The 27,175-nt window shown below is 45.0% G+C and overlaps 1 protein-coding gene across 1 annotated transcript in view; it reads right to left on the bottom strand.

Moving 5' to 3' along the window:
• The window catches only part of LOC147124926 (sodium- and chloride-dependent neutral and basic amino acid transporter B(0+)-like), a 182,715-nt gene that overhangs the window by 141,799 nt on the left and 13,741 nt on the right, over nucleotides 1–27,175 (bottom strand). Inside the window, exons 3-5 of the mRNA XM_085994820.1 lie at nucleotides 21,555–21,686; nucleotides 20,007–20,174; nucleotides 5,527–5,665 (exon numbers count right to left, since the gene is read on the bottom strand). Coding sequence (XP_085850946.1) covers nucleotides 5,527–5,665; nucleotides 20,007–20,174; nucleotides 21,555–21,686 — 439 coding nt within the window. The remainder of the gene's footprint in view (nucleotides 1–5,526; nucleotides 5,666–20,006; nucleotides 20,175–21,554; nucleotides 21,687–27,175) is intronic.

Below are 27,175 nucleotides of genomic sequence, written 5' to 3'. Positions count from 1 at the left end.
AATACCTATTGTGTTCACATGTGATCACATGCTGAGTTGTCATTGGCCTGCAGGCATCTGTAAGGACTACTATTGTTTTGAAGACCCAGGCTAGGGGTCCTAATGCCATGCTTTTCCCCACTGGTGCTGCTATGAGTAAGATCACAGACGTAATGCTTAATAAAAGAGTTAATCTGTAATACTCCGTTGTCCTGCAATTTATTATTTTTGTACAAAGTGTGCAAAACAAGACATGGTGTCAGAAGTGGGATTGTAAATGGACATTGTTGGAGCTCCCTTGCCTCGAATGGATTGGGAATCTTTGAACTTACCTGGAGAATGGTGCAAGTTCAAGCAGCATGTGGAGTTGATGTTCTCGGGTCTGCTGAAAAGCAAAGGGGAGGAAGAAAGTTGCAGCTACCTACTCCTGTGGATCGGAGAAAAAGGGAGAGACATTTTTAACACATGGTCTCTCACCGTGGATGAAGCAAAGGTGCTGAAAAGTTATTTTGACCGTTTTGAATCCTATGTGATGCCCAAGACAAATACGACATTCGCTAGGTAAAAGTTTAAGGAGAAAGTACAAGGAGCTAGTGAGTCATTTGAACAGTTCGTGACTGAGTTAAAACTGCTGGTAAAAGACTGTGAATATGCAGATAAAGATGAGATGGTCAGAGACCGCATCATGTTTGGAATACATTCAGCTAAAGTGAGAGAGAAACTTTTGAATGTTGGGTCCGGGCTAATGCTGGACAAAGCTATGGACAAAGCTAGATCGCACGAGATAGCCCAAGCACAGTTGAAAACCATAACCGGTGCCACGAGCAGCTCGTGTGAACAGGCAGTGCATGCAGTTAATAGACACACACCAAAGAAAACTGCCCAGAGAGCGTGTTTCAGAACAGAAAGAACAGAGAGAGTTCTAAAAATGAAAGACACAGACATAAAACGCTTCAAAAACTGTGGATATTGTGGAAACAAGGTGCAGGGGGAAAAGGAGCACTGCCCTGCCAAAGGAAGGCAATGTGCCAAATGTGGTAAACGGAACCACTTTGCTAAAGTTTGCAGGACTGTTTATGGAAAGCAGTACACACAGTGAGTGACAGCCAAATGCAGATAGAGAGCCAAATGCAGAGGAACTGTTTATTGATTCTTTGTCACAGAAAAAACAGATTTCAGAGACGGAGCAAGCCTTTGCAGATATTGAGATAGGAAAACAGGGCACAGAACTTAAGTTTAAACTAGACACTGGAGCTCAGGTTACTGTAATTCCTCTAAGTGAGTATCACAGCTTGAAGGATGAGTGTGAGCTACAGCCCACCTCATGCAGACTGACCAGCTATGGGGGTGAGCAGCTCATTGTAAAAGGCACATGCGTGATGAAATGCAAGTACAAAGAAAGCGACATGATGTTAGACTTTTACATTGTTGACACTTGAGCACCTCCAGTGCTAGGTCTAAAGGCATGTTTAGACATGGACCTTGTCAAGCTAGTGCTAGCATTGACAGCACCAGTTGAGAAGCAGACTGTCATGGAGGAGTTTGCTGACGTTTTCAAAGGAATCAGACTATTCCCAGGTGAATGCACTATTCACCTTGACCCAGCAGCAACCCCTGTGGTTTGCCCACCGAGAAGGATATGCCTTGCTCTACGTAGTTGCCTGAAGGAGGAGCAGCAGAGCATGGAGAATACAGAAATCATCGTCCAGGAAACAGAACCGACAGAGTGGGTCAACGCATTGGTAGTGGTTGACAAACCATGTACAGGCAAGCTCAGAGTCTGTCTCAACCCCAGAGATTTGAACAAGGCTATCAAATGCCCTCATTGCCCTCTACCAACGCGAGATGACATCACACCCAAGCTAGTGGGAGCACGTTACTTCAGTGTAATGGACGCACGATCAGGATACTGCACTATCAAGCTCACGGAAGAGTCATTTAAGCTAACAACGTTCAACACACCATTTGGATGCTACCGATTTCTGCATTTACCATTTGGTCTTATCTCAGCTCAGGATGAATTCCAGCAGAAGATTGACGAAACCTATGAAGGCCTCTACGGAGTAGTCGCAATCGTAGACGACATCCTCATCTATGGCAGGAATAGAGAGGAACATGACAGGAACCTTCGTGTGATGCTACAAAGATCAAGGGAGAAAGGCATCCAGCTCAACCCCGAGAAAAGCATAATCGGATCCACCGAGATCAGTTATTTCGGGCATCGCCTCTCAACTGATGGCATTAAGCCGGATCCAGAGAAAATCTCCGCCATCAAGAAGATGGAGCCACCAAAGAACTGCGCAGAGCTAGAGACAGTACTAGGCATGGTTAACTACTTAGCCAAGTTTGCCCCGAGCCTCTCCAAAATCAACGCACCCATGCGTCAGTTGCTCAAACAATCCAATGAGTTCCTGTGGGACAAACAACATGACACAGCATTTCAGAAAATGAAAGACCTAATCACCAGAGAACCAGGACCAGTTCTTGCCTACGTTGACCCCAACAAAGAGCTCAGACTACAAGTGGACGCGTCAAAGTACGGACTAGGTGCAGTATTACTGCAAGAAGGAAAGCCCATTGGCTACGCTTCCAGATCTCTCCCAGACAGTGAAATCAACTATGCTCAAATCGAGAAAGAGCTATATGCAATTCTGTTTGGATGTAAGCGTTTCCACCAGTACATCTATGGCCAACAAGTCATTGTGGAATCCGACCACAAGCCCCTCGAGTCAATCATGAGGAAACCACTAGCCACAGCCCCACCAAGGCTACAGAGAATGATCCTTCAGCTATAGAAGTACGACTTCACAATCATTCACCGTCCAGGCAAAAACATTCCTGTCGCAGACACGCTCTCCAGAAAGTCTCTTAGCTACCAGGAGAGCAGCCTCAGTGAAGTCATGGATGTGCAGGTGCACATGGTGTACAACAGCTTACCTGTGAGTGACTCAAAACTGAAGGAGAGCCGAGCAGGAACAGAGAAAGATGCACAACTCACACTGCTAAGCAAAGTCATACATGAAGGATGGCCTGAGGAAAGGAGGAAATGCCCTCAGAGCATACCTGAATTCTGGAACCACAGGGACGAACTGTCACAAATCAACAGAATCATCTTCAAAGGGGAGAACATCATCATTCCTACCAGTCTCAGAGAAGAGATGTTGACAAAAATTCATGCTGGACATATGGGCATGGAAAAATGCAAACAAAGAACATGTGACATTAAGTTTTGTCCCGGAATGTGCAAACACATTGAGGACATTGTCGGAAAATGTTCCATTTGTCTAGAACGCCGCCCATCAAATGTCAAAGAGCCCATGATACCTCACCGTCTCCCAGACAGGCCCTGGCAGGTCGCGGCAATGGATCTGTTCACATGGAACAACGAGGAGTACATAGTGACTGTTGATTACTACAGCAGATCTTTTGAACTGGGCAAGCTCCACAGCACCACATCTGCAGCTGTGATCCACAAGCTAAAGGCAGCCTTTGCCAGGCATGGCACGGTAGAGACTGCAGTCTCAGACAATGGCCCCCAATACAAAGCAAATGAGTTCAAGTCATTTGCCAAGGCATGGGATTTCACACATGTCACATCAAGCCCACATTACCCTCAAAGTAATGGCCTTGCTGAAAAAACTGTCCAGATTGCAAAAACACTCATGGACAAAGCCAAAGCAGACAAAAGAGACCCCTACATCAGTCTCCTTGAGTACCGCAACACTCCGGTTGACAACTTCAAGTCACCAGCACAGCTGTTGATGAGCCGCAAACTTCGCTCAATCCTTCCAAGCACCAACCAGCAGCTGCAGCCAGAGGTCGTCAGCTGCAAGCAAGTGCATGCAAAACGTGTACAGAGACAGCAACACCAAAAGAGATACTATGACAGGTCAGCTAGACTACTGCTGCCGCTGCACAATGGAGAATCCGTCAGAATCCAGGAGCATGACTACTGGAAGCCAGCAGTCATCATCCAGCCAGCTGACACTGAGCGATCGTATCATGTCCGCACCCCAGAAGGACAGGTGTACTGCCGCAATCGCAGGCACCTCCTGAACACCAAGAAACAACACCATCATTCCGATGAGAGGATCAGTTCAACAGAGTGTGATGAACAGAGCAATACACAAAGCTCATCATACTTACCTGAACCTAAACCTGAACCTGAATTGTTGACCGATTCAGGAGCATGCTCAGTTTCATACCACACAAGGTCGGGACGAGAGGTCAAGCCTAGAGTTATCCTTGACTTGTGAACTGCCAAAGGGTGTAGGCGGATCGCTGCCCTAAAAAAAAACTGTACATCATTATTGAAATATTGAGATGTTTTCAATGCTAGTTAAATGCTGAGTTTACTTATATGTTTATGCTACCGAGAACATTATGTAGAAGAAAGGTTTAAAAGTAATGCATAACATTTTTCTTTTAAAAGAAAGGGGATGTAACATTTGCATATTGAGTTATTATTGGCCTGCAGGCATCTGTAAGGACTACTATTGTTTTGAAGACCCAGGCTAGGGGTCCTAATGCCATGCTTTTCCCCACTGGTGCTGCTATGAGTAAGATCACAGACCTAATGCTTAATAAAAGAGTTAATCTGTAATACTCCGTTGTCCTGCAATTTATTATTTTTGTACAAAGTGTGCAAAACTAGACTGGTCCTAAGCTCACTTGGAAAAGTGAGCCTTCAGCAGACTGATAGAGATGCTGTTAGCACTTCTTAAAGTGGCACACACATGTTAACAGGTAGTTAAGTGGCTATAATCCCCTTCCCACCTCCAGGAACTGGGACCCGACACGGGTCAGCTACCCACCTCCTGGGAAGAAGGCATGGAGGCGGGTTGGGGGCAGGATGGTTACCCGCCCCCAGATTCTGCCATTTTCCCGGCAGTCCCAACTCCAAACCGCCTCCCCAGGGCTGGCAAAATCTCCCCCTAACCTTCAGATCCGTTTGATTTCTGTCTCTATTTATGCCAATTTTTAAAATATAAAGCTTTGTTCAAACAGTGAGAGCTGATTTGAAGAAGTTTCTGACAGTGCTTCATCGACTGCCTTACAAAGCATTGTTAAAACTCCCTGGGTGAGTCACTGTATCTTCCAATGAATTCAGCTCCTTCAGATTTTTATCATGGGATCTACTCCCAGACAATTTCCCCAATTCAGTTACCAGCTCTGTGGGTTAAACACAATACTGTATTCAATTCAAACACAGAGAAAGGGAAATCAGTCACAGATAATTTGAACCATTTAATGTTTAGGAGTTCTAGTGGTGAATCTATTACTTGAAGAACAAGAAAATAAAAAACGCTCAATGCAGGTTTCACTGTATAAATATTGTTAAAGTAAACCTGCAGTGATAGAAACCAGGGGGCTGTTAACTAATGATGTTATTTTGTAACAGGCGTATGATGTAATTAGTACCTCTATCTAGATCAAACAGCTTTTCACTCATTAAACAGGGCATTCGCCCAACTGACATTCCCAAGAGGAAGCTACTGGTACAGCTGTGCAGGTTCTAGGTGCAGCTATCTGTAGCAATTTACTTACTCCCAGTATTGCTCACTTGGACCCTGGTGAGGAATGTAGATTTCTGATCCATTTGAGCAAGTTTCATTGTTTGCCTGCAGCCATGTTGTATTAACTATTTCAAAACATCCATCACCCAGAGTGAGATTGCAGAGTGGATCTGGAAAATGTGGAATGTGTTTTAGAAATACATTTCATTGGGAACGATGCTGTCATTTCTAGTCATATAATCAGGGCCACTGTTTCACTCTGACTGAATCAGTCCAATCCATTTTATTACACGGGCGAGGCTGTGGATGGGTCAGAACACAGAGGCACAGTCTGCACACTCCACTCACAGCACAGTCCAGCTCTGGTGCTCGCTCTGCTTGTAATGGTAGATTTTATTTGACAGATTCTGTAATGCTACTAATCACAAGACCAGGTTAAGGCATTAAAGTACACAGTTCCCTCAATGATTCATGAGTATCACAGAAGCCCATCAATATAAAAAACACATCATGGTGGGAGAATTTACAGGGGGTCTCCTGGTTTTTGTTATAACTTGAGCTGAAGGTTGGCATAAAAATCAGAGAAGTAGCCTGACACCATTGTAACACATGACCCCATTGTAACACATGACCCCATAGTAACACATGACCTCATTCTAACACATGACCCCATTGTAACACAGACCCAATTGTAACATGTGGCCCCATTGTAACAAGTGACTCCATTGTAACATGTGACCCCTTTGTAACAAGTGACCCCATTGTAACAAGTGACCCCGTTCTAACACAGACCCCATTGTAACACATGACCCCGTTGTAACACATGACCCCATGCTAACCCATGACCCTTGGTAATCTTTGACCCGACAGCCTCCCTTTTTTCACAACCATGTGCAGCATGGGTGACAGTGTTAACTGTTTCACAGATCTAACATCATACTTCTTGGCCTGGAGTTTCTCATTCATACCCAGGGATGTGTAATCTAGGCGAGAACAAATTACGTGGCTTAAAAATCATGGAATTATCTACGTAAGTGAGTTATGTGAAAAAACACAATATGCCCAAGTCTCCTCGATCTTTTAAGTCCGTCCATGAAACCCTGTGTCCGAGCAAATCTCCACCGACAAGGCTGGCTACGCCCCCAACTCTCAAATATCCTCCAATTGCGCTTGTTTGGTGGGGGTTCTCTTAACATTGTGTCGAGATTCTCAGGTGCACAGAGACCCAAGGTCACCTGAAGCAAACACAGATCAGCTGACCAGGAAAAGAATTGAAGCCATCGTGATGTCTTGCTGCTGCAGGACACCATTATACATTAATTCTTGAGTAAATTAAGAAATACGGCTCACTTTAGAGCTGTACCCCTGCCTTTTCCTGTATTGGAGGAAGAAGAGGAACAGAACCAGAGGCAGGAGGCCCAAAGAGTGAAGAACAACAGGAGGAGACTGCATCACATTCGCATATACTCTGTCCAGAGAGTGTTTAAGCCTCGACTGACATTTCTGGAGATGTCGGAGAAGTTGAATTTGTGCCATTAGCCATTCACAAAGTAGGCGATCGGCTGACTGACCTGCTCTGCGATGACACGAAGCCTCGGTCCATGTTCTGCAGAGCCCTCACAATGGAAGTGAAGGTTGTTATGTTCATTAATAACTAGACATTCTTATTATGAACACAGCTATCTTCTAGCTAGTCATTTATTCAGTACACGTTCTCTAGGTACAGTATCTGTAGAGATGCAGCATGTGTGCTCCTGTGTGCAGGCTGCCATCTTGACTGTTGCCTTGTGGGTAGCCTAGTGCCTCATGGGTAATGTAGTCTTAATATATATAAAACTGGGTAGTGTAGTCTTATACATACAGCTATATACAGCTCTACGCAGCTCTACGGCTCCACCTAGTGTCCACTATAGAATGACATGTTATTCACTACATCCCCCTTTCTTTGAGGTTTAACAAAATCAATATCACTCAACTTTCAAGAAAACAATAAAGATAATATCAGTAACACTTTTGTTAGTGCTCTATAAACATAAACATTTTCAAAACAGTCAACACATTTTCAAAGCTTTACATTGTACTCAAAGATTAAGTCTATCAGGCTTTTTTACTTCACGTGTAGATCTTCTCAACACGGGTAAGTCTGATGTGTCTTCATGAGATTGTTCTGGCGGTGAATGACAAGATGCAGTTGCGGCATTGTCATCAATCTGCTCTTGTATAGATCGAGGTCTTCTTGCGATCTTTGCTTGGAGAGGTTGTCAGTGTTTCCTTCACTCTTCATGCCATAACTCTCAATGTAGTCAATGCACTCTCAAAAAACTGCTGGCAGCTGGATCCCATCATACAGCATAGTCCTCTCAGCAGCCTTGGCTAATGGAACACCAAAGATTGGCCTGAGGGAAGAAGGAGTATCCACCGGAACTGCTTCCTGCTCTGGTGCAGACTTCTTCTTTTTCTTTTTCTCTTTCCACTGCTTAACAACATCTGCTGCGGTTATATCTTTGGACTTTTTCTCCTTGTGTTTTTCCTCTGTGCTTTTCTTCCTTTGGCTTCTCTTTGACCTTAAAGTCTTTTTCTTTCTTCTTGGAGAAACTAGGCTTTTTGAAGACATGGATACCCTTTGGCCTTTTCATCCTTGATGGGCTCTCTGCTTCATCACCTGAGTCATCTGGTCTGCTTATGGCACAGTTTATACGGTAGACTCTCTTGACCAGTTCTAAGTCTTCACAAGCTTTGTCACCTAGTATCGAATCAAGTCTTTCAGCCACAACAGAAAATATGAGATGATGCACTTTGTCTTTGACTGTCACTTTAAGCCTGCATACACCTAAGCTATCTATTTTCTGTCCATTATAGTGCTTCAGTAGTACTGACTTTTTCTGTATTTTGGGCTTTTCTTTCATATTGTTAATGTCACTCATACTGATTAAGTTTGCTTTTGCCCCAGTGTCTAGTTTCAAGGTAAATAATGCTCCATTTACCTGCAGTGGGATCATCCATTTGTCCTCTTTTACTGCATTAACTTTATGTTCAGCATTGTCCATTTCTGAGGGCTGCACATTTTCTGTATCCTTTTTGATATTGTCACATGACACCATTCGTACAAAAAATGTCTCACTTAAATCAGTGTCCTTAATTACATTAACTTGTTGCCCTTTCGTTGTTTTTACTTTTGAAAAGCATTGTTTGGCAAAGTGATTCTTTCCATTACACTTCGTGCACATTTTTCCAAACGCTGGGCATTGTCTTAACTGGTGTTTGTAACCAGAGCGTTTACAATTAAAAATGTCATCCTCCGATTGCTGTTCATTTCAGTTCTGCCCACGTTTCTTCCCCTTGTAGGACACAGCACCGACAGCAGCATTATCACTCATTACAATCGCACCATTATTGATTTCACTGAAAGTCTTCGCGTGCTTTCAAGCTAGCTCGCTGGCTTGGCATATTTTCACCGCATTTTCCAAATTTAGTTCGGTTTCTCTCAACAGACGTTCCCTAACTTTTTTATCATGAATACCAAACACAATCTGGTCATGAATCATGGATGATTTCAGCTCAGAGAAATTACATGTCTGTGCTTTCAGTTTCAGATCAGTTATAAAGCTATGAAAAGTCTCATTTTGTTGCTGTGTCCGAGAACGGAAGATGTATCTTTCATACGTCTCATTCTTTTTGGGAGAGCAATGTGCATCAAATTTTTTTAGCACATCTTCTAATTTTCCTCTGTTCTCCTCTGGATTAAATGCAAATGTATTAAATACCTCTATCGCCTGTGGGCCTGCAACCGTAAGCAGCAACGCTATCTTCCTTGCGCCTGGCTTTGTACCAAATCCGATGGCTGCAATGTAGAGTTCGAATTGTTGTTTAAAAATCCGCCAATTGTAGTCGATATTCCCTCGAGATTCAAACGCTCTGGTGGCTTCAAATTCTCCATGTCGCTTTTCACAATTTTCAGCAGATCTTCACCACCCTGGTACCATGTTATGTTCATTAATATCTAGACATTCTTATTATGAACACAGCTAGCTTCTAGCTAGTCATTTATTCAGTACACGTTCTCTTGGTACAGTATCTGTAGAGATGCAGCATGTGTGCTCCTGTGTGCAGGCTGCCATCTTGACTGATGCCTTGTAGGTAGCCTAGTGCCTCATGGGTAATGTAGTCTTAATATATATACAGCTGGGTAGTGTAGTCTTATACATAAAGCTATATACAGCTCTACGCAGCTCTATGGCTCCACCTAGTGTCCACTATAGAATGACATGTTATTGATCACTACAAAGGTGATCACAGCCCTCAACCTTTACAGCTCTGGATCAATCCAGGCAGCCACAGGGGAACCTGTGCCGGATCAGTCAGGGGGCAGTGAGGGTCCGCATTGAACAGATCACTAACACCCTGATCTGTAGGGCTGGGGAGTTCATTAAATTTGGAATGTCTGTGGTGGAGCAAAGGATGAGGGCACTGAGCTATAGAATTGCTGGCTTCCCCAGAGGACTCGGAGCAATTGACAGAACTCACGTGGCACTGAAGGCTCCCCTTGAGAACCCGCAAAGCTACATCAACAGAAAGCACTTCCACTCCCTCAATGGGCACATAGTCTGCGATGTCCAACTGCACATCCTGTCACAATGATTTCATTGTACATAATTCAGTGATAGCATGCATGCTAGGGCATGGGAGCCCAGTTAAAGAATGAATAATTGGTGATGAGGATTCCCCCTGCTGTCGTGGCTGATGATACCCTTTCATATCCCTAATACTGAGGTGGAGGAAAGGTACACAGGCCCACAGGACAAGTTCATTAAGAGGCCTAGGGGGAAAAATTCAGTTGGTTAGTGCCTCCCATTAGCACCTGGTGAGGCAAATCCAGTGCCGCATGGCAATTCCCCCCCGCTCCCCATTGTGCTACCGTTATGACTTACCACCGGGGACCTCAGAACCAGGCTACTTGTGACGGATCTGCCAAATTCATTTTCGCCCCCTGCCTGAGCACCATGCCTCAACAGGTTAGTGCTGTTTCACTGTTTCTTTGTCAGTTTGAAATTGTGCAAAAGTTTAATTCAGTCATTTAAAGGTTGTTTAGTATCAGGTGTGTTGTGGCTATTAACAATTAGTTACATTTATTCTCACAACATATCAAAGGGCTACACTTGGTAACGTTAATGTGGGCTGTACTGGCAGTCAACCTCACCCTCCAGAATCTACGGTTGGGGCAGTGAAAAAGATTGGAATATGTGGCCAGAGGGAGGAGAAGGGCCATGAGTGCTCTCAACAGGAGGCCTTACCCTCTGAGGGTATTCCGAGAGCACTTCTCCTACCTCCAATTAAGTGAGGAACAGTGTATTAGAAGGCTCTGCTTCACCAAGGAGGTGGTCACAGATTCTGCCACCTCCTGCAACCAGACCTCCAGCCTCAGATCGGTGGCAGTCAAGGTCACCATCACCCTCAATTTCTTCACCAGTGGTTCCTTCCAGCCTGCAACAGGAGATGTAGCTAACATCTCACAGTTTGCCATCCGTCGCTGCATCCAGGAGGTCACAGAGGCTCTCTACAGTAGGAGAAGGGACTACATTTCGTTCCCCATCACAAGAGAGAAGCAGAACGAATGTGCATGTAGCTTTTGCAGGATATCGGACTTCCCCGTGGTGCTGGGCACCACTGACTGCACTCACGTGGCTTTGCGGGCACCGCATAACAATCCTGAGATCTTCCATAACCGCAAATGCTACCACTCACTTAAAGTGCAGTTGGTGTGTGACCACACACAGCTAACCCTCACGGTCAATGCCCGATATCCTGGCAGCAGCCACGATGCCTTCATTCTGTGCCAGACTGGTGTGCCAGCACTCTTCCAGCCACCACATCACACTCACGGCTGGCTGCTCGGAGCCAAGGGCTATCCACTCGCCACCTGGCTCATGGCTCCCCTCCGCAACCGCAACACTCCTGCCCAGCACTCATAATGAGAGCCATGCTGCCACCAGGAACATCATTGAGCAGACCATCGGGGTGCTCAAGCAATGGTTCCGCTGCCTTGATGACTCGGGAAGGGCCCTCCAGTACTTGGCCAGTGGGTGTCCCATTTCATGGTGGTCTGCTGCATGCTAGTATCTGTAGAGGCCTCCATCTTGACTGCTGCCTTGTGGGTAGCTTAGTGCATCCTGGGTAGCCCACTCTTATATACATACAGCACCACCTAGTGTACCATTCCAGAATGACAGGTTACTGATCATTACATCCCCCTTTCTTTGAGGTTAAACAAAATCAGTATCAATCAATATCAATCAATAACAACATAAACATCTTCAACAGTCAATACATTTTCAATGTAGTTTTCTTTGTACGCAAAGATTAAGTCTATCAGGCTGTTTTACTTCACGTGTGGATCTTCTCAGCACAGGTAAGTCTGATGTGTTTTCATGAGAGCCTGTATGTGTATTTGTGTTAGAATGTTCTGGTGGTGAGTGACAAGATTCAGTTGCGGCATTGTCATCGATTTGCTCTTCGATAGTCTCTTGTGTTTTCAGGAGGGAACGGCGGTTCCTCCTGAGAATCTGTCCTTCCTCAGTTCTAACAGTGTATGACCTTGGTCCTACTTCCTCAAGAACTGTAGCTTTCCTGTTCCATGCATCTGGATCCTCAATCCTGACAACATCATCCCTTGTCAATGGCTTCAGAGTTTTGGATGACTTGTCATAGTATGATTTCTGTTTCAGCTTTAACAGTTGAAGTCTCTGTCTCAGTTCCTTACTCTGCTTTTCTTTTGCACAGCAGGGTAGCGTGGTACGCAACTTGTGACCCATTAGGAGTTCAGCAGGTGAAGAACCAAAGTCTAAAGTTGAGGCTCGGTAGCTCAGCAGGGCGAGATAAGGATCAGACTTGCTTTCTGTCGCTTTCTTCAGTAGCTGCTTGAGAACTCGAACACCTTTCTCTGCCTTACCATTTGACTGAGCATACAAAGGACTGGATGTGATGTGTTGAAAGTCATAATGTGCTGCAAACTGTTGCCACTCCTTACAGTTGAAGCACGGACCATTGTTGCTAATGGCAATCCTGGGAATTCCATGTCTGGCGAAGATAGATTTCACATGCATTATGACACTGCTTGCTGTGGTGCTTGAGAGCAGCACCATCTCAGGATAGTTAGAATAGTAGTCAATCACTATTAGATAGTCTTTACCATTTAAATGAAAAAGGTCCATACCAACCTTTTGCCATGGTGCTGTTGGTATGTCAGCTACTATCATTGGTTCCTTTGCTTGTTTGTTTGGTGTTTCTGACATGCCTCACTTTGCCTATCATGTTCTCAATGTCCTTATTTATGCCAGGCCAATAAACAGTGTCTCTTGCTCTCCTTTTGCATTTTTCAATTCCGAGGTGTCACTCATGTCTTGACGTAGAGCCTGTGGAATGACTATTCTGTTCTGTTTTAGTAATAGTCCACTTGCGACACTCAATTCTGACCTTATGTGAAAATATTTTGGACAGGAACCTTTTGGCCAACCATGGTGAATGTTCTCTATTACTGTTTGTAATACTGTATCTTTTAATGTTTCTTCTGCTGTTTGCTTTGATTTTGTGTCTGACATGGGCAGCACAGCAGTGACCATACTCACATGAACATCCACGTCTTCTTCAGTAGAGCTCACATGACTCATTGTGGGTGCTCGGGATAGTGCATCTGCTAACACTATGTATTTGCCTGGTGTGTAGATCAGTTCAAAGTCATATCTTTGTAGCTTCATCATGAGTCGTTGAATCCTTGGAGACATCTCATTCAGGTTCTTTTTTATGATGGCAACCAGTGGGCTGTGGTCTGTCTCAACTGTGAAGGTGGGAAGTCCATATATGTAGCCATTAAACTTTTCTAGTCCAACTACCAAGCCTAGACATTCCTTTTCAATCTGGGTGTATCGACACTCAGTATCAGTCATAGACCTGGAGGCATAGGCAACAGGCTTCCAATCTTCACCCTCTGCTTGTAGCAAGACCGCACCTAGGCCATCTTTTGATGCATCCGTTGACACTTTGATTCTTTTTGTTGGGTCAAAGAAGGCGAGTACAGGTGTGGTTGTCAGCACTGTTTTGAGGTTTATCCACTCTTGTTCATGTCTTTCTGTCCATGCGAACTCATTTGTTTTACGTAGCAGGTCTCGCAGACAGGCTGTCTTGGCTGACAAGTTAGAAATTAACTTTCCAATGAAGTTTATCATCCCCATGATGCATAGCACTCCTTTTTTGTCAGTGAGTCGGGGCATTTTGAGTATGGCGTTTACTTTTCCCATATCTGGCTCTATTCTTTTACCAGATAGATTATCTCCTAGGAAAGTGACTTCCTGGACGCCAAACTGACACTTGGCTTTGTTGAGCTTCAGTCCATTCCGGCGTATGCTCTGTAGCACTTTAGTCAGTCTCTCATTGTGTTCTTTCAGTGTGGAGCCCCAGATGATGATGTCATCAACATAGACCCGAACTACTTCCAGGCCTTCAATTATGTGTTCCATCGCTCTATGAAAGATTTCAGATGCAGATATTATCCCGAAAGGCATTCTGAGGAAACAATACCTGCCAAATGGTGTGTTGAAGGTACAGTATTTGGTGCTCTCTTCATCCAGTTTTAGTTGCCAAAATCCTTGTGAGGCATCGAGCTTTGTAAAGTATCTGGCACCTGACATTTCACTGGTGATTTCTTCTCGCTTGGGAATCTGGTAGTGTTCACGTTTTATGTTTGCATTTAAGTCCTTTGGATCCATGCATATTCTTCCATCATTGTTCTTTTTCTTTACACATACCATGGAGTTAACCCAGTCTGTTGGCTCTTCGACTTTCCTGATGACTCCTAGTGTGGTCATTCTGTCCAGTTCATTCTTGAGCCGGTCACGCAGGGGTGCTGGAACTCTTCCTGGAGCATGTACCACTGGCTGAGCATCCTCCTTTAGCTGGATCTTGTAAGTGAATGGTAGAACTCCAAATCCTTTGAACACATCCTGGAAATTATTCACTACAGAATCCACCGAGTCATCTGGTCTGCTTATGGCACAGTTTATACGGTAGACTCTCTTGACCAGTTCTAAGTCCTAACAAGCTTTGTCACCCAGTAGTGAATCAAGTCCTTCAGCCACAACAGAAAACATGAGATGATGCACTTTGTCTTTGACTGTCACTTTAAGTCTGCATACACCTAAGCAATCTATTTTCTGTCCATTCTAGTCCTTCAGTAGTACTGACTTTTTCTGTATTTTGGGCTTTTCTTTCCTATTGTTAATGTCACTCATACTGATTAAGTTTGCTTTTGCCCCAGTGTCTAGTTTCAATGTAACTAATGCTCCATTTACCTGCAGTGGCATCATCCATTTGTCCTCTTTTACTGCATTAACTTTATGTTCAGCATTGTTAATTCCTGAGGGCTGCACATTTTCTGTATCTTTTTGATATTGTCACATGACACCATTCCTGCAAAACATGTCTCACTTAAATCAGTATCCTCAATTACATTATCTCGTTGCCCTTTCTTAGTTTTTACTTTTGAAAAGCATTGTTTGGCAAAATGATTCTTTCCATGACATTCTGTGCACATTTTTCCAAACGCTGGACATTGTTTTAACTGGTGTTTGTAACCACAGCGTTTACAATTAAAAATTCCTTCCTCCGATTGCTTTTCACTTCTGTTCTGCCCATGTTTCTTCCCCTTGTAGGACACAGCACCGACAGCAGCACTTACTGCAATTGCATCATCATTGATTTCACTGAAAGTCTTGGCATGCTTTTGAGCTAGCTCACTAGCTTGGCATATTTTCACAGCAATTTCCAATGTTAGTTCGGTTTCTCTCAACAGACGTTCCCTGACTTTTTTATCATGAATACCAAACACAATCTGGTCACGAATCATGGATGCTTTCAGCTCAGAGAAATTACATGTCTGTGCTTTCAGTTTCAGATCAGTCAAAAAGCTATCAAAAGTCTCATTTTGCTGCTGTATCCGAGAACGGAAGATGTACCTCTCATAGGTTTCATTCTTTTTGGGAGAACAATGTGTATCAAACTTCTTTAGCACATCGTCTAATTTTTCTCTGTTCTCCTCTGGATTAAATACAAATGTATTAAATACCTCTATCGCCTGTGGGCCTGCAACCATGAGCAGCAACGCTATTTTCCTTGCATCTGGCTTCGTACCGTACCCGATGGCAGCAATGTAGGGTTCGAATTGTTGTTTAAAAGTCTGCCAATTGTAGTCGACATTTCCTGTGAGTTTCAAATGCTCTGGTGGCTTCAAATTCTCCATGTCGCATTGCACAATATTCAGCAAATCTTACCAATCCTGGTACCATGTTATGTTCATTAATAACTGGTCATTTTTATTAAGAACAGCGAGCTTTTGCTGGACACTTTATTGAGCATATGTGGACTAGGTACAGTATCTGTAGAGGCCTCCATCTTGACTGCTGCCTTGTGGGTAGCCTTGTGCATCCTGGGTAGCCCACTCTTATATACATACAGCACCACCTAGTGTACCCTTCCAGAATGACAGGTTACTGATCATTACAGTCTGCTGCATGCTCCACAACTTGGCCATCATGAGGGCCCAGCCCTTGCCACCAGGGATTGCAGGGGGAGGAGGAACAGGAGCGAGGGAGGAGGCAGTCACTCAATTGGCCTTCTGGAAGGTCAGCTCATGACCGGCTCATCAGACTGCGGTTCAAATAAATTAAACCTCACAACCCCATTGCTCACCACATCCCCATCATTCCACCCCTGTCGCATGTCATATCACAGCACAAAGCTGAAATGAGAGAGACCACAAAATAATCCCCACTAAACTAATAAATTGAACAATAACCAGAGAACACATATTTACACAAAAAATATTACCTATTCACCCTTGTGCAATCCCTTATTGCCTCTCATTACTGTGCCTTTGCCTACTCTAGTGCTCCTATGAAGTGTTGGTGCTGTGGCTGCAGCACGGCTGGTGGAAGGCTACTGGGTGACCATGCAGGAGACTTCAGATGGCCTTGTACGACGCCCTCGACCAGCTCTGGGCCTGGAAGGCCCGGCTGTAGACTGTACCACCTCAGCATGGGCAGCAGTAGTCTGGGCTGGCTGGATGACAGGCAGCGACAAGGACAATGGCAGAGTGCCAGTGGTGGGAGCAGGAAGCTGTCATCCTGAGAGAGGACAGCAGGTTTCTGCTCCACTGACTCACTGTCACTCCCCCTGGGCAGCTCCTCAGCATCCCTAGCAATCTGTTGGAGCGCAGATTGCTGGCCTGCTGAGACACTGTGAAAGCCCTGGTCGATAGCAGTAGACCCAGCCATGATGGCAGCAGCCAGAGCTTGTGTGGCATCAAGCTGAGACCGCATGAGAGCAGTCTGAGATTGGATGCCACTAAGCATAGACTGCATTACTGCACTAAGACGTTGTGTCGCTTCCACCTGTGCTGCAATGGAAGCTGCCAGATTACCCATCACACGTATCATCAGGTCTGGGTCACCATGGTCTCTCTGGGAGTCTACCATCCTTTGTAGACTGAAAATGATGGGCTGCATGGTGTGCACAGTGCCTTGTGCAATGTAGGAGGCGGACTCCTCCACGCTAATTATCATTGCCGACAGGCTCTCGGGCACCCTTTCCATTGCACCTATCATCTCCATGTGCATACTCATCACCATTCTTCTAAACACCTCCCCATCGAAATCCTCATCTGAGTCCTGTGCAGCAGAACTCGCGCATGAACCCGCCCTCAGGGGTGTTGGCCCCCGAGCTACCCTTCCCCCTGGGGCTTGCTGCAGCCCACTTGTCCCCGGTGCATCACCCTGTTGTAAGAACAAGCCATTTGCTGTAAGAATTTGCTATAACTTAACCAAATCTAAATGTTGACCAAATTTAAAATACCAGCATGCTTCGAGAGGCTGAGAGGTTGGTTCCTGTGGGAACTCTGTACGAAAGCTTTTAATCAGATAAGGAAGCAACAGACCCTGAGCAGGAACAAACAGTTGGGCGTTATAAAGACAGGAACATTTTCAGACAAATGGTGTGAACGGCCTTGGGGCCCACTAAGAAGAGGAAAATAACTGCCGAGCATTTGTCACTGTTTGGAACACATACGCATTGAGGAACCTGCCCAGGTTGTTAGGGTATAAAGGATGCCGTTTTAAGACATTCGGGGCTGCTGCAGTCGGGCAACCTGGTCAGTTGCCAGAAATCATACGCCTAGTCAGTGCCAGATTGACCACTCGCTGGTGTTAGTGCATATGTAGAGTTGGCTTATTATCGCTTGATTTTAAAGTCAAGGGATAGCTCTGTGTACGCTTAGGTATAATTGGGAATTATTATACACTACATAACTGTCAGATCATACTTGTAATCTCTTGCTGATTTTAAGTAAAAAAATGTTTTTCACAGATTCATTGGCCTAGAAATTGAGTTTGCGCTACGCCAGGGCATTAGCGCCGGAAGTTAGCGCTGGCGCTAAGTCCCTTTGCGCGCGCCAAAAATTCAGTAGCGCCGCGCCCAAACGGCTGCCGGCGCTACTGAAGGGTTTTAGCGCCTGAAAACTGGCGCAACGCGCCGCATTGCGGCGCTATTCCGGCGCTGCGGCGCCCGCTGTGGTGCGGCAGGCTCGGGAAGTGCAGGCCTCCTCCTTCCGTTAAGGAGGAGCTGCCTGCACCCGGCCGCGGCCCGCGCAAATTTCTGCAAAAATGAGCCCGGCACCTCGGACAAGTGCCGGGCTTGCATCTGTTCCGGGGGGGGGGTGGAGAAGTCCGGGGAGGGAGCTGCGGGCAGGCGGCCGGCGGGAAAGCGGCCGGCCGCCGCGCCTCCTTAAAGCGCCGGCGCAGACTCCGGCAGCACTCGTTTGCCGGAGTCTTAGTTGCGGCTGACACTGGCGAGGCGGCCGCAACTGAATTTCGGCTTGGGGCCGGGTTACCACGGCAACCGGGACGCTGCGCACACCGATGACGTCATCGGTGCCGGCGCGGAAGGGCCCCAGGCAATTTAGGAACCGGCGCCAATTGCAGCGCTAGGCCCTCTAGCACCGCAAAATCGGTGCTAAGGGCACTCAATTTCTAGGCCATTGGGCTTTGTGTTGTCTGTTCGACGGGTCTAAACTTTGGAAACTGTTGGACGGGTTAAAGGACAAGGGTGAATTTAAACTTCTTAAACTGTGCAGATCCCACTACTATACCAGCCTCTAAAGACTGCGTAGTGCCAGTATCTGAGCTGGTGCCTGCAGATGATACATGCAGTGACACGGTGTCTTTTTCCTCCTCCTCTTCTCCCACCTCACTCTCAGTGGTGCCCCCTGGAACAGGCTGCTCAGGTGCGTGCTGATTATCTGAAAGCATAATGACACAAGAGTCGGATTAAGGTGAGGGGAGAGGGGCAGGAAGGGTGAAATGCATGGAGACAGCATGATTAGCTGGAAAGCACAAAATACTTGTGGGGTGAGGGGGAAGTGGGATGTGAGAAGAAGGAGTAGGGATGAACATACCATTGTTGTTCCCAAGGGGGTCAACTTCGCTGGTGGCCACGCCATCCACCACCTGGCACCCAATAATATCTAGCACCCGAATCTCCAGCCCAGACTGTGGTTGGGTGTTGGCTTGTCCCCCACCTGTGCACTCATGCTCCCTCCTGTTGTGCACCACCTTGGCCTGCAAGAGAAAAGAAAGTGTGTGAGTGAGTGCAGAGCAATGTGTTTGGGTGATGTGTCTGCCACAGTTGAATAGCTGTCATTGTGTGCAAGGTGTGAGATGTCGGTTGAGTGTTGGTAGGTAGAAACTGTTGGTGGATGAGTGCTAGAGGTGTGGTGCTTTGGGCACTGTGTGAAGATTGTGGTACAGATGGTGGTATGTAGCATTTGTTGAAGGATTAACTCACCCTGACCAACTGAATAAGGTCATTCAATTTCTTCTGCACTGTATGTGGGTCCTGGGGACCACAGTGTTGCCCGAGACGTGCTGGGCTACCTCCCTCCACATGGTACAGAAGACTTGCGGGTAGGGCCTCCTGCCACTTAGGTACAGCACCGCCCTCTGTCTCTCCGCAGCAAAGACCAACGCCTCCAGTGCCTCATCGCTGAATCTGCGGGCCCTGTCCCTGGGACGTGGATGTTCTATCAGTGCAGCTTCTTGAGTTGTCCGGTTCCTACTACTTGGCCTGCTTGTGCTTACTGAGGCAGCTGTACAGCCAGCAATGCTGAGAATGAAGTTCTGCAGCATCAATGATCCTCCCATTTAAGAGCTAGAATGAGCCTGTGGCAATGATGACTTGTGATTAGACTGCACCTGATGTTGGTCAGTGCTTCGGGTTTAACGCCACTGATCTAGGCCATTAACGCTTGATTTAGCGCACCAATCCTTTGTGCAATGAGACTGAGTTTTGCATGCAGTCTGAATCATTAGCACCTGGCACTAATTCTCAAACTTTTCTAAAGTTAGCACCCATTTCTGGGCTTTAATTAATTTTTCCCCCCTTTACTTTAGCAAATAGAATTTAACGCTGTACCTTTGGGAGTCCTGCTGCATGTTTCATCTGCACCCCACCAACTGAAGCAGTCTGCCCACGGCAGGGGAGATTGGAAGGAAGCAAACAAGTAGAACAGGCTGTAGCCGATGATGCAGTTGTAGGTGATGTCAACAATTGTACTGAGCAGGACCATAGTGATCCCCACACCTTAAAATGGAATGAAGAACAGGAGCTGAGATTAGAAACTATTTAATTGAAATAAATTATTTCATATGGATTCAGCTGGTCAGGCAAACCAATTTTGCTTAGTTGCAATTGGGTCATTTCTGCTGTTATTTGTGTGTTCATGATGCTCTAGAATTATTTCATAGATTAGGAAAGCAGAACATTATTGCCAAGCAGTTTACTGCAAATAGTTAAGCTTATAATTTATATCTATATCTATACAGAAGTTTTATATACATCCTAATCCAGAAGTCGCACTTCTTAGCAAAATTAGCTAGTAATATACTATGTAAGAGAGCCAGTTATTTCATTCTGGTTTTTCTGACCTCCTGGAAGGACCAGGAATTCACAACCAGCTGCAATCTACAGAAAAAACAATTACTCTCTAATTGACCTCAGAATGTACCTATTTACAGCACTTAACCCATCTGGCCTTAAAGGCAAAGTTAAACACAGCTTTATACAGCAGAATAATACAATCCATGTTACACGGCGCAAAGTCTCTGTCCTTATAAAATATCTGACACCGTGAGCAATGCCATGGGAGGTGTACTACTGAAAATAATTAAGGGTAAAACTGATTTTCTTATCATTTTTTAATTCTCGAAGAAAGTAACCCTGAATGAGGTAAATTACTTAAGTACCTAAGCAGTGAACATCACTAAATATTAACTGGATGGGGCATCCCAGCTAGGCCCAGTCCTGCCCTCACCCAATGTTCATAACCCACAAGTGTACTTTTCAGCAGGAGTTGGCGATCAGTGACAGGGTCCTTGCTGATGTTTTCCTCCTCAGTCTAAGGACACAGGGACAGCTCTAGAGCCTCACTGTTGCCTGGGACTAGCTGCACTGTTGAGCTACATGTATGATTTAGTTTTTATTTAATTCCAGCAGCACACCAGCTCCCATTCTTGCTCTCAAAATTTCTCTTTTTCCTTTTTTTCATCATGCTTCTCATTCCAGAGGCACACGACTGCTCTAGGAGCGACTGAATGCCCTCCTCCTCTTTATATCAATGGAAAATATTTATCCAAATTGTGAAACCCCTTTAAATGACCTGTTGTTGCATCTAAATTGTTTTGTTTTGGAAAACTGAAACATAAAATTAACATTAGCATTAATAACTGAATGACAGATAGAGAGTTCTCCAGGTATTGGGTCGAATATCTGACTAAATTTACAATGACAAAAGAAAATATTTTACTCGTTGTGTCTGTGTCTGTCTTTGTAAAGTGTACGACAGGTCCGATTGTAAACAGTACTTCAGCAAGGCTGGCTTAAACCACCAGTGTATTAGTATGAATTAAACATTATTGCCAATTTAAACTGTTGCCAAGCTTGTGTTACAAAATAAACATTAACCTTGTAGCATTGGTACGACTTTCCACACTGCAACAGGTCCGAGGCTGGCAAACTGCCCAAAGGACGATTCCAAGAAAACCATTGGCATCGCAATGAGTGCCAGCATGAGTGCGTAGGGAATAAGAAACGCACCTGGAAAATATAACAAAGGAAAGCTGAAAAAGATTCTATGGATGCTAGAGTCACCAGGTTTATTCATGCAGTTTTGGGGTGGATGTTAAACAACTAAACAGACCATTTCATATTAACGCAGGAACTAAATATTGTAATTGACAGAACAATGTAACTGCAGATTGCAAGTTTACTCAGCATCTGAATACAAAACAAATGAGCCACATTGAACATGGGTGAAATTGGGTACCTTTGCGCCTCCCGTTAGTGCTCCCAGGGCGCTATTGGGTGCAGCGCTAACATTGACTCCTGCCATATTCGGTGGGAGTTTTGCAGTGGCGCTACAGCGATGTGCCCTGATCTCCTTCACCCGGAGGTCGTGATGTCATTGCCGTGTGCTTCGCCCCGGTAGCGCCCCGGAACCAAAATTGACTTCCACCCCCTGCAGCAGCGCCGGACAAAAACACCGACAACTGCAGGAGGCATGGATTGGGCGGCCGGCCGCTTCAAGTGTGATGATTAAAGGTGAGGTGGCCGAGGTAAGTAAAAAAAATATTACCTTTCTTGGTCCAGTTTTTTCACGGGTTCCTGCCCGCAATCGATCAGCCCGGCACTCTGCTTGAGTGCCAGGCTGATTGCACAGGATCGCGGTTGCCTTGGTGGTCCAGGGAGGTACTTTTTATATTGCAGAGCCTGCAGCGATGGCCCTTCCTGTTAAGGGAGGGAAGGAGCCTTTGAACGTGGCAGCGCTGCACTGCCCAGTGTGCAGCGCTGCTGAAGTCTCCACCCAGCTGGCTGCCGGTTGCGCTCCAAGAAGGAAGTGCAGCGCTTGATTTAGTACTCCACTTCCTTCTTGGAGCGTAAAACCGAATTTTTTTAAAGTTTAGAAACATTTGCACCTGACGCTAATTTTCTTAACTTTTAAAATTTAGCACCCCAAATGGGGCTATAATGAATTGCTCTCCCAAAGGCTCTTATCCTATTGCATTACTCCCAACGCCCAGTTCCTTGCACTTGAGAGTCTCAAATGGCACCTGACACAAAGCCTATGCTCTATTTCAGCACAGTCAAGTCGTTTACAGGGAATTAATTCTGGGGTTGGTGCTGGAGGTGAAAATACAATCTGTGCTCCCAGCAGAAACTTCTTGCATTGATTTTGCTCCAGGAAATGGAGGATCGATCATTACTGTCGAAACTACAGATTGTCAAAGTGCAGAAATATATGATTATAACTTCAAAAAACACCACAGCCCTGAATTTCCTCACTTTCTTTTTAGATCAAACCAGAACGATTGTGTTGGAACTTTCCCTTGAGCCAACATCCCAGACTCATCCATTAACATTTCTGGGGATGTCCAGACCCATGAGCAGCACAGATCCACCAGATGTGGCGGCACAGTGGTATACTGTCAGATGGGAGTGGCCCTAGGAATCTTCAACATTGACTCTGGAACCTCCAAAGTCTCATGGCTTCAGGTCAAACTTACCTCCCGCCCTCAGCTGATGGATCAGTACTCCTCTATGTTGAACACCACTTAGAGGAAGAACTGAGGGTAGCAAGGGCACAGAATGTACTCTGGGTGGGGACATTTTGTCCAACACCAAGAATGGCTTGGCAGTAGCACCACTGACTGAGTTGGCTGAGTACTTAACGACATAGCTGTCAGACTGATTGGGGGAAAAATTTGGTAGCTTAGTGCCTCCGGTTAGTGTCTGCAGATAGTGGTAATGGAGCGCTGATGCAGTAGTGCTGGGGCGAGGCGAAGCGAATCCAGCAACGCACAGCAAATCCACCCCACCCCCGGCCATATTTAAATAGCTGTAATTGTGTGCAAGGCGTAGGATGTGGGTGTGAGTGTTGGTAGGTAGAGACTGTTGGTGGGTGAGTGTTGGGGGTGTAGTGCTTTGGGCAGTGTGTGAATCTTGTGTTACAAATGGTAGTATGTAGCATTTGTTGAAGCATTCAATCGCCCTGACCACCCGACTGAGGTGGATCTGCCATGAGCACACCTGCTTCCATCCTCTGGCTCCTTTTCCTTGTTATGCTTCTCCTTGCTGAGGCAGCTGCACAGCCAGCAATGCTGAGAATGAGGTACTGCAGTATCAATGAACCTTCCCTTTATGTACTGGGAAAAGCCTGTGCAATGATGAGTTGCGATCAGCCTGCACCTGATATTGGTCCACCCTTTCAGTATAACGCCACTGAGCTAGGCCTTTAAGACTTGATTTAGTGCTCCAATCATTTTTTTGAGCTGTGAGAATGAATTTTGCGTGCATTCTAAAGCATTAGCGCCTGGCACTAATTCTCAAACTTTTCTAAAGATACCGCCCATTCCTGGGCTATAATGAATTTCTAACCCAGTGAGTCAGACTGAGCTTGCGGCAGGTGGTGAGAGAACTAACACAAGGAAATAATGTATTTGATCTCATCCTCACCAATCTTTGTGTTGCAGATGCATCTGTCCATGAATGTATTGGTCATAGTGATCTCCATACAGTTCTATTGGAGACCAAGTCCCATCTTCACACTGAGGACACCCTCCTGTTATGTTCATTAATAAATAGACATTCTTATTATGAACACAGCTAGCTTCTAGCTAGTCATTTATTCAGTACACGTTTTCTAGGTACAGTATCTGTAGAGATGCTGCATGTGTGCTCCTGTGTGCAGGCTGCCATCTTGACTGCTGCCTTGTGGGTAGCCTAGCCTCATGGGTAATGTAGTCTTAATGTATGTATAGCTGGGTAGTGTAGTTTTATACATACAGCTATATACAGCTCTGCTGCTCCACCTAGTGTCCACCACAGAATGACATGTTATTGATCACTACATCCCCCTTTCTTTGGAGGTTTAACAAAATCAATATCACTCAACTTTCAAGAAAACAATAAAGATAATATCAGTAACACTTTTGTTAGTGCTCTATAAACATAAACATTTTCAAAACAGTCAACACATTTTCAAAGCTTTACATTGTACTCAAAGATTAAGTCTATCAGGCTCTTTTACTTCACGTGCGGATCTTCTCAACACGGGTAAGTCTGATGTGTCTTCATGAGATTGTTCTGGCGGTGAATGACAAGATGCAGTTGCGGCATTGTCATCAATCTGCTCTTGTATAGATCGAGGTCTCCTTGCGATCTTTGCTTGGAGAGGGTGTCAGTGTTTCCTTCACTCTTCATGCCATAACTCTCAATGTAGTCAATGCACTCTCGAAAAACTGCTGGCAGCTGGATCCCATCATACAGCATAGTCCTCTCAGCAGCCTCGGCTAATGGAACACCAAAGATTGGCCTGAGGAAAGAAGGAGTATGCACTGGAACTGCTTCCTGCTCTGGTGCAGGCTTCTTCTTTTTCTTTTTCTCTTTCCACTGCTTAACAACATCTGCTGTGGTTATATCTTTGGACTTTTTCTCCTTGTGTTTTTCCTCTTTGTGCTTTTCTTCCTTTGGCTTCTCTTTGACCTTGAAGTCTTTTTCTTTCTTCTTGGAGAAACTAGGCTTTTTGAAGACATGGATACCCTTTGGCCTTTTCATCCTTGATGGGCTCTCTGCTTCATCACCTGAGTCATTTGGTCTGCTTATGGCACAGTTTATACGGTAAACTCTTTTGACCAGTTCTAAGTCCTCACAAGCTTTGTCACCCAGTAGTGAATCAAGCCTTTCAGCCACAACAGAAAACATGAGATGATGCACTTTGTCTTTGACTGTCACTTTAAGTCTGCATACACCTAAGCTATCTATTTTCTGTCCATTATAGTCCTTCAGTAGTACTGACTTTTTCTGTATTTTTGGCTTTTCTTTCATATTGTTAATGTCACTCATACTGATTAAGTTTGCTTTTGCCCCAGTGTCCAGTTCCAATGTAACTAATGCTCCATTTATCTGCAGTGGGATCATCCATTTGTCCTCTTTTACTGCATTGACTTTATGTTCAGCATTGTCTATTTCTGAGGGCTGCACATTTTCTGTATCTTTTTTGATATCGTCACATGACACCATTCCTACAAAAAATGTCTCACTTACATCAGTGTCCTCAATCACATTAACTCATTGCCCTTTCTTAGTTTGTACTTTTGAAAAGCATTGTTTGGCAAAGTGATTCTTTCCATTACACTTTGTGCACATTTTTCCAAATGCTGGGCATTGTCTTAACTGGTGTTTGTAACCATAGCGTTTACAATTAAAAATTTCATCCTCCGATTGCTTTTCATTTCTGTTCTGCCCATGTTTCTTCCCCTTGTAGGACACAGCACCGACAGCAGCATTATCGCTCATTACATTCGCATCATTATTGATTTCACTGAAAGTCTTCACGTGATTTCGAGCTAGCTCGCTGGCTTTGCATATTGTCACAGCATTTTCCAATGTTAGTTCGGTTTCTCTCAACAGACGTTCCCTGACTTTTTTATCATGAATACCAAACACAATCTGGCCATGAATCATGGATGCTTTGAGCGCAGAGAAATTACATGTCTGTGCTTTCAGTTTCAGATCAGTTATAAAGCTAACAAAAGTCTCAGTTTGTTGCTGTGTCTGAGAACGGAAGATGTATCTTTCATACGTCTCATTCTTTTTGGGAGAGCAATGTGCATCAAATTTCTTTAGCACATCTAATTTTTCTCTGTTCTCCACTGGATTAAATACAAATGTATTAAATACCTCTATCACCTGTGGGCCTGCAGCTGTAAGCAGCAACGCTATCTTCCTTGCGTCTGGCTTCGTACCGAATCCGATGGCTGCAATGTAGAGTTCGAATTGTTGTTTAAAAATCCGCCAATTGAAGTCGACATTTCCCTCGAGATTCAAATGCTCTGGTGGCTTCAAATTCTCCATGTCGCTTTTCACAATTTTCAGCAGATCTTCACCACCCTGGTACCATGTTATGTTCATTAATAAATAGACATTCTTATTATGAACACAGCTAGCTTCCAGCTAGTCATTTATTCAGTACACGTTCCCTAGGTACAGTATCTGTAGAGATGCTGCATGTGTGCTCCTGTGTGCAGGCTGCCATCTTGACTGCTGCCTTGTGGGTAGCCTAGCCTCATGAGTAATGTAGTCTTAATGTAGGTATAGCTGGGTAGTGTAGTTTTATACATACAGCTATATACAGCTCTACTGCTCCACCTAGTGTCCACCACAGAATGACATGTTATTGATCACTACACCTCCATCATTTTGTGTGGCACTACCACTGTGCTAAGTGGGATAGATTAAGAACAGATCTAGCAGCTCAAAATTGGGCATCCATGAGGCACTGTGGGCCATCAGCAGCAGCAGAGTTATATGAGATGCCAACCTGGTGAAGCTACAACACATGCATGCTAAACAGCAGAAGCAGCAGTCTGTAGACAGATCTAAGCAATCTCACAAACAATGGATCAGGTTAAAGCTCTGCAGTCCTGCCATGTCCAGCGATGAATTAAGCAACTATCAGGAGGAGGAGGCTCCATGACCATCAACTCCCCTCCTCAACCCTTGTGGCCAGTGATCATATAATGAAAGCC

The sequence above is a fragment of the Somniosus microcephalus genome, chromosome 1, assembly GCF_052327205.1.
Source record: "Somniosus microcephalus isolate GS21.2 chromosome 1, FLI_Smic_1.0, whole genome shotgun sequence".
NCBI lineage: Eukaryota > Metazoa > Chordata > Chondrichthyes > Squaliformes > Somniosidae > Somniosus > Somniosus microcephalus.
The sequence above is the reverse complement of the archived record's forward strand: the minus strand, read 5'-3'. Positions and strand labels throughout refer to the sequence as shown.